The 8,242-nt window shown below is 50.9% G+C and overlaps 1 protein-coding gene across 1 annotated transcript in view; it reads right to left on the bottom strand.

Annotated features, from left to right (window-relative positions):
* Positions 1-2,013: 2,013 nt before the first annotated feature.
* Positions 2,014-8,242, bottom strand: part of WSCD2 (WSC domain containing 2) — a 9,984-nt gene continuing 3,755 nt past the window's right edge. The window contains exons 2-8 of the mRNA XM_015815436.1: positions 7,883-7,997; positions 6,533-6,717; positions 6,273-6,394; positions 5,668-5,842; positions 4,668-4,832; positions 2,947-3,147; positions 2,014-2,366 (exon numbers count right to left, since the gene is read on the bottom strand). Of these exons, the coding sequence (XP_015670922.1) occupies positions 2,014-2,366; positions 2,947-3,147; positions 4,668-4,832; positions 5,668-5,842; positions 6,273-6,394; positions 6,533-6,717; positions 7,883-7,997 (1,316 nt within the window). The remainder of the gene's footprint in view (positions 2,367-2,946; positions 3,148-4,667; positions 4,833-5,667; positions 5,843-6,272; positions 6,395-6,532; positions 6,718-7,882; positions 7,998-8,242) is intronic.

The following is an 8,242-nucleotide window of genomic DNA, read 5'->3' on the forward strand; positions in this document are numbered from 1 at the left end:
ATTTAAGATGGACACTGGAAAATCTTAACTTGAAGGCTGCAGTTATTCGTTAGTGATTCTGGACTCTCGTAACTGCAATATTGGAGACAAATATTTTTTTCCTTCCTTCCTTCCTTCCTTCCTTCCTTCCTTCCTTCCTTCCTTCCTTCCTTCCTTCCTTCCTTCTCCTTCCCTCCCTCCCTCCCTCCCTTCCTTTCTCCTCCTCCTCCTCTTCCTTCCTTTAACATCTCATGCCCCAAATGGCCTTTGGTCAGCTGATTTTCCTATTTCTGTGCCTACCATGGGCATCAAAGCATGTGTGCATGGCCTCTTAAGGACCTGGAATTGCACGGACTTGCTTGTATTCCCCAATTTCCCAAGACGTTGTGATTATGAACTCCCTTTTTCTCCATTAACGACTGCATCAACACAAGGAAAGGGCAGTGCAAGAATGTCCCAGACCTCGGCCTGGAAGGAGAGCCCCCCCCCCCGGCAGAAGAGATCTGCAACCCATCACCAGCAGCCGCCCCCCCCCCTCAAAATTATCTGAGCAAGATGCCGTTGACATCTCCAGGGGCTGAGCTGAAGACCTGGCAGTGGGAGCACCTGGGAAGACACCAAGCGGGCGGGGGGGGGGAAACGCTCGTTTCGTATTCAGCACCATGGTCAGCAGGAAGAGAGGAGCGGTGCAGGAAAGGAGGGAGGGGAGGGCACACAGACCCCTTCTGGTAGGGAGCATTCCAGCCCCTCCTTTCCACACCCACAGTCCTGCAAACCCACATCTAGCCCTGGTGATGTTCCAGCTGCCGCTGGACTGAAGCCGCCGTCACGTTCTGCTCAGCTCTGGCCCTTCCCCAAGGCCACTGCGCTCATCCATCGTCCTGCCGGATGGCTCCCGGTGAGCAGGGGAGCCTGGCTTTGCAAGCAAATTCTTTGCCACAGGAGGAGCATCAGCACAATGTAAAAGAGGAATGCAAAATGACACCCCACAAACCAGTGGAAGCTGCAGAGAAATGTCTCAACGGGCAGCCCGGCTGTTTCTGGACTTTGGCCAGGCAGTTCTGCTTTCTCACAAGGCTGCTATTCACGTTCTCCAAGCTTCTTCTCACCCCTTGCCATCCCTTGCTCCTCCTCAGCATTTGGCGGTCACAGAACAAAACTGATTCTCATTAGGTAATTGAAAAACAACCTAGTGGATTTTTTCCCGCAACCTACCTTTGCCTTTATGCATACAAAAGAGAAAGAAAGAAGAAGAAAGTAGATAGATGATAGATGATAGATGATAGACAGACAGACAGACAGAAAGACAGACAGACAGACAGACAGACAATAGATGATATACCAACTCATACCCAAAATAGTGCTATCCTCCCAAACACAGACACTGAACTGCACAAAAGACCACAGCTACAGCTGTAGAGATATTAACAAAATGTTGGTTTAATGGGCAGCATTTGACCTGAGGATCGTTCAGATGGAGTCCAGCGGCTTTGAGGTTGCCCCACGAAAGAAGATGCAGAAATTATATTGCTAGCACAAAGCTCAGTATTGGTCAGTTAATCCATCCTGACCAGCCTTTGACAGTAAACCAGGTCTAAAAGTCCAGGATTCAACAACAGAGCATTCTTCTGGGGTCAGCAGAACCAAGGAAGGCGACCACACTGTGAGATTTTAACTAAATTACTTATTTCAAACTGGGTTCAAGAAGGCATCCAGCTAAGGAAGAGCAGAGTGGTCTTACTTGGGCAGGAAGGAACACAAAACCCCTAGAAAAAAAGCAGCAGCAGAAGCAGCAACAGCAGCAGCAAAAACCTCCCACCAATGGACCTCACTTTCTGGAGACAGGCTGGCCAAAACATCTTCGGTCAACCATGACAATCGCCATCTTTGCTCATGCAAAAGGGTTCTTTAAAAGCAAGCACTGGCAGGGTGAGTCCTCCCACACCACCCACTGGGTGGAAATGGTTCCTGGCCAGGAAGAAGCCAGTTGGCACCTCCTAAGGAGATCAGTTCCTCTGCCCCAGCCATTGCCCATCATCTGGGATAATAGTCCTTTGGGACACCTGTCAGGTTCCTGAGTTTCAGAGCCATGTCCACCGTTTTGATGTAGCCGTTGATCATTTTCTTCATCTCTGCGGTGTAGGGGTCATACTCCAGCTTCCTCAGACCTGACCGCTTGAAGTTTCCGTCCTTCTGTCCCTCGACACACAACAAGCGGTCCTCGTGAACTGCGGCCCCCAGCAGGCTAACCATCCTCTTGAGCTGGACAAAGAGATCTTGCTTGAGGTCCTCAAAATGAACCACCACGACCTCCTTGCCAAACTTCAGCCAGTCGAGGGTGTGCGTCACCCACCACGGAGCATAATTCTTGACAAACTCCGGCCATTCTGAGTGAAGGAAGAAAACAGTTTATTTAGCAAATTCCTTGGGATCTTCAGGGTCTGTCTGAACTTTTATCCTCTCCATGACTGGAGACAAAAGCTTTAAATAGCTTCATTAAACACAAACTGGGCGGCTAACCCTTGTAAAATTCTATCTCATAAAACTTTGCTGTGGAACTTTTCCTAAGGCCATCTTAGAATTAATGCCATGGAGCAAAACACAGATTGTATTTTTTAAAGATCAGCTTTCTTTCAGTTCTACACAGCTGACTGATAAGAACTATGAAGGTAGAAAGCTGGAGGTCAAGCATCCATGGCAGACACAAAGGACAGCCATCCACCCCCTTCTTCTCTGAGACGTGACCCTCACTCAGAGCACACAGGTGGGGAGAAGCAGCATAGGCCATATCAGTCTAGGTTGAGGCTTATCCTGGTCTGTTGTGGTTCTCTAAAACCTGCACTCAACCTAGCTTGTCCAGAATCTTCGTCCTGGCATCTCAGCTTCTCAGCCTTGAAGTTGAAGGAACGTGGGGGAGCTGCAATGTGGAAGACCTCCCACCCCAGCTGGGCAGACAGCCAGACCTACCCTTCCCCTTCCAGTGGGCCTGAGAAGCAAAGCCAATGTGGCCCCCGTACTTCCGGTTGAACTCCGCCATCAGCGCTTTGTAGGGGTTGCGGACCAGGAGGATGGCCGAGTCGAAGGCTTCGATCTCCTTCTGCCCGCTCTCGTGGGTTTTGATGCATATCGTCCGCCCACTGCGCCAGTGATCCCGCTCGCCTTTGAACCCTTCGGGCAGGGGTGGCAGGGAGAGGGAGGGGAAGAAAGAGTGAACTGTGAGCAGCAAGGAAGGAAGGATGAGAGGAACGGTCTGCAACTCTTTAGCTGGTCTAATAATTCTGGAAAGGCTAGGCTGGGCAAGGGACAGAGAAAGAAAAAGGCATGAAGAATGATTTCACGCGAGGAGGGTCTTCACATTGACTGGCTGTTGAAAAATAATTTAAAATAGGAACCAATTGGGAGGAGAGACTAAAATGAAAATAGTCCTCTACATAGGGATAAAGTCTCTCTCTCTCTCTCTCTCTCTCTCTCTCTCTCTCTCTCTCTCTCTCTCTGTCTGTCTCTCTGTCTCTCTCTCTCTCTTTCTTTCTTTTCCAAAGCCCCCTTTGACTTTTAGGCAGGCACTTCCTGGATTTCTCCCCTTAATCTTCCTTGTCACAACCGCAGATCCTTTTGAGGGATTTGTGGTTCAGCTGAGAGAGGAAAGGCAGAGCTTGGATCGCTCTGATCCCCGCAGGCGCTAGAAATGACCCTCCCCTCTTCAGCAGGACTCCAACATAGGTGAGAAAAATAAACCTCAACCTGACAATCTGAGCTATCCTTCTCTGCCAGGACGGTTAATACAACCCCTACGGGAAGCCTGGCTGTCCTCTGAGGATAACAGGAGGTTAAATTAGATCCAACAAGGCCCTAATATTATTTTTAGAAATTTTCAGAAGTTGTGGGTGCTGCATGACTGGAGATGGGACAATCGCTTGTCTGAAATGGTCCAGGGTCTCCTGTTTGACCAGGGAATTGGAGCAGAAGATCTCCAAGGTCCCTTCCAACTCTGTTATTCTGTGGTACTTTTCAAGTTCTTGCGCAGGCTTGGCTTCAGGTTCCCTTCTCACGAGTCAGCTGCAACGGATGCTTTACAGACACGAGAGTCGCGAATCGCCCATCGTTTTTTTCCCTGGTGGGATTGTTAAGCCCCAGCGCACACCTTCCTTTCCCTGGTGAGATGATCGGAGGCTGATTGCTGTAAGGGATTTTTCCGTGGGATGCCCAAGCTACCCTTGAACATTCACCAGGGCTTTCTCTAAAAAAGGGGCTGCTTCTTAACCAATCTGTCTTTTTTTCTCCCACGGATCTTTTTAAACTGTAATGAGCTAGAACTTTCATGGTTTGGTCTCCAGGCAACTGCAAATTCCAAAAAAGGATCTGAAGCTGGCTTGACAATTCGAAAGGAACAAAGGGAGGGAGAGAGAGAGAGAGAAAGGAAGATGATAAAGTGATGGCTGGAAGAGGCAAATTCCCAAATTGTCTGGGCTGGGCAGAGTTTGAAATAAATGGTGGGGTCAAAGCTCTGGCTAGATGGGGAATTCTGGGAGTTGAAGTCCACGAGTCATAAAAGAGCCAAGGTTGCCTACCCCTGTCCTAGCTGAATGAGGTTTTCAGCTGAGTGCCCCTCAACGGCTCAGGATAAGGCCCACCCCCTCTCCGATCCCCCCCCCAAGCCATTTCAACTCCCAAGAAAGCCAGGCCATCACCTTTATTATAAAGAGAGCCGTCGAAATAATAACTCCCGGTATAGAAGCCTGTGGCCAGTTCAATGAGGTGGCGTGCCCAGGTGTTGCCAGCTCCGGGAAAGCTGGCGAGGGCGACCAATTGTTTAGCTCGCGTGGTGAGAAACCTCCGATCCATACATCGGTTGTCTGTGAAACAGAGAAGGAGAGAGGGCTCCTGAGGTCACGAAGGAGATGTTTCTGTACAACTCCCACCTCTGAAGGCATCCTTGAGGGCACGCTGAAAGGAGAAGGGGTCTCCTTGCCCATCTCAGACCTCTCATTCTGGTGGCCTTTGAGGACTCTCGGTTGCCCCAGACCAGGGGTCTTCAAACTTGGTCCTTTTATGACTTGTGGACTTCAACACCCAGAATTCCTCAGCCAGGCACGCGTGCCTGGCTGAGGAATTCTGGGAGTTGAAGTCCACAAGTCATAAAAGGGCCAAGTTTGAAGAACCTTGCCCCAAGACTGACTGGCAGAACTCCAGAGTAGAAGGTTTTGAAGCTGTCTCCTTGAGCTTCCAGAACAGATGCTTGGCTTAAGAAATGTATGAATTTATTTCGTATGGTTTTTACATGGGAGCTGAGTCTCAGTTGGGAGTTTACCACACTCTAAGGTTTACGTCTGAAGCCTTCTCCAGCCCCCAAGGAAGGAGGACGCCTCCCTTCTTTGCACCCTCAGACAAGGGAACGAGCGGTGTTCTCCTTCATCGTGCTGCAGTTCTGGAAGTCCCCCGTCTGGAAGTGGCCAAGGTGGAGAAACCCTGTGCTAGAGGGTCTGAAACTCCCCCACCCCGGAGCAGGGACTATGCTATGATTTTACAAATTAATAACCAGAGAATAGTGGGTATTAAGGTGAACTCAGGAGATGCTGGACACAGTGTCCACCAGACCCCCTTTGGTGATGGAACAGGAGACTGTCGGGGTCTTCTGAAGACCCACGGTCCCCGGGCCCTCTTCCCCGGCACCTCCCCTGCCCCTGATACCTTGCACTTGGGTCTGGTATACAATGAAATAGTCTGAAGTGCCGCAGCTTTCGAACTCCTCCCCGCTGCATCTCTGGGCGCAAAGATGCTCGCCTTCTCGTTCATGCAAGGAGAAAAGAGTGGTGGGGAAACCGCAGTGGCAGAAGGTGCCAGCCAGAGCTGCCAATGGGTATTCCTAGGAGGGAGGGAGAATTCACTGCTAGGCGTGGGGCAAATGCTTTGCGAACAGAGAAGGGTCAAGGTCAGTTCCTGCTTGCCAAATGGGAAGGGCTGAGGCAGAGGGCCTGGCATTCTCGTGGAAACCCTGGGAAGGGGGAAGGGGTGCCCAGCTCTCCCAATTCTGCCCTTCAGGGCCCAGAGTGAGTCCCACCACATTCCAGCCCCTCTTTTCTGCCGGACTCTCTGACATCCCCTAGAGACGAGAGGCTGTCCCACCCAGGAGTCAAGTAGTGGCAGCTGGAGGCCAAAGAATGCCTCCGTGGAGCCTGCATGGGTACCCAGGAAGAGTTGAGGGAGATGGAGCTAGTGGTCCAGATGTGGGGCTTTGGGGAACAGCTACGTCCTCGTGCCAGGCTTTGGGGCACAAGGCAGCCCCTTCGGCTCACCTTTCCTGTGCAGAGGTCAACGCATCGGTCCACAGACATGTTCCTCATGGTCCTGCTTGCCAACAGAGCCAAGGAGAGGTTCTCTGGCCGACGGAAACAGCCACGGAAGATGGCACTGCCATCTGGGGAGAGAAGCAGAGGGAGGTTCCTTTGCTAGAATCCAAAAGCCATTGCAGACCCACTGGGCATGAGACCCTTCCTCCAGTTAACCAGAAGAATAACACTGTGACAACACCCTCAAAAACGGAAGCCACACTCACACCTCCTGGTGGATTCCTGTGCCAGCTCCAAGCGGTAGATGGACAGCCGGTTTGCTCCCCCACAAAAGCTGCTCTTCTCTCCTTTGCACTCCATGTTGCACTCAGTGTCGCTCACGTTCACGGCCAGGATCTTGTGCCCGCAGTAGCACTCTGCCCCAAACTCCAGCCCCGCGTAGAGGTAGCCCCTGCCCAAGACAAAGGCACCCTGAATGTGGGAGAGACCAGACGTCCCTCCCTGGGCAGTGACTGTGCACAGCGGCTGAAGTCCTGAACGATGGACACTGACTGTGTCATCATCATACACGAACTGGTTTAGCTGAATCAAGGCCACACTTGGGCTTACCTTGAGGAATTCTGAGCCAGTTGATGGAGATTTACGGGGCAGGAGCAAGGGACAAGACCAGGATGGATTTCTGGGCATCGGTCCCATCGCCTTTCAGCTTTAACTATATTTCATCGTTTGCCACCCCAACCATTAGCTTTACGAGGAATCAATTCAACAAGCAGAAAGAGTAAAAGTGGGTCTCTACCCTTCCTATCACGTGGGCCAGGGAGGGAAATGTGATTCAGTGTCTTTGCCAAATGTTACTCCTGATCACTAGATTGACTCCAGGCAGGTAGGAAAACACGTATTTCCCAAGAGGAAAGGTTACCATCACTCTACGGATTGTAAGCAGCCATACTACTTCACCTCTGGCTGAACTGTGTGGTGATTTGTGGGGAGGTAGAGGGGATGGATATGTGTCTTTTGCCACTGAAGCAACAACCAAGGGGGAAATCTCCAGCAGACAGCAGTCACAGGAGGAAGTCCTGCCTCAGAGCAGAATCACAAAGTGTTTGTGGGTCAAGAAATTGGAGGAAATTAACTGATATTCTCTAGGGAAGGAGACAGCCTGGAATGTTCTTCTTGGTCTGTACAGCTCAGCATCTCTTTTTCCTCCCTCCCTCCCTCTCTGAATTGCTCCCAACCCCTCTAATTACAAAAAAGTCTCCCAGATACTGTAACTCCAATTCAGCATGATTTGGCTCCAGCCATTTGACATCATGCCCCTCGCTTCCCCCCTCCCCAACTAAATCAATGCAATGTCACCCAAGAGACCTTCCTTCCAATTTATAAAATGGGACTGATCAACGTCTGCTTTCCCTGGTCCTGAAATGTCTGGCGATCCTTCCAGCCTTAGGCCCTGCGCAAGACCTGGACCGGCTGCCCTCGTGGCCAGGGAGGGGAGGGGCTGTGAGAGAGGAAGGCAAATAGTCCCAGGGAGAACCTGGAACTGCCCATCCCCAAAAGAGGGAAATGCCCCTCTATGCCTGGACTTAATGAAGTCCTAGTGTCGTTTGCCACCCTACCGTTCGGCGCAGTTGTCCTGGCAACGGAACAATGTCATTTTTTTGTAGTCAAAGAAGGACACTCCACGGAGGGCTCTTTGGTGGGTGTTGTCGACATAGCAGCCGATGTATTTTGCTGGTGAAAGGAGAAGACATGTTAGCATTTGGAAGGAAGAGGCTGCTAGAGAGAGAGAGAGAAAGAGAGAGAGAGAGAGAGAGAGAGAGAGAGAGAGAGAGAGAGAGAGAGAGAGAGAGAGAGAGAGAGAGAGAGAGAGAGAGAGAGAGAGAGAGAGAGAGAGAGAGAGAGAGAGAGAGAGAGAGAGAGAGAGAGAGAGAGAGAGAGAGAGAGAGAGAGAGAGAGAGAGAGAGAGAGAGAGAGAG

Source organism: Protobothrops mucrosquamatus, unplaced genomic scaffold (genome assembly GCF_001527695.2).
Source record: "Protobothrops mucrosquamatus isolate PMUCROS unplaced genomic scaffold, P.Mucros_1.0 scaffold342, whole genome shotgun sequence".
Lineage (NCBI taxonomy): Eukaryota > Metazoa > Chordata > Lepidosauria > Squamata > Viperidae > Protobothrops > Protobothrops mucrosquamatus.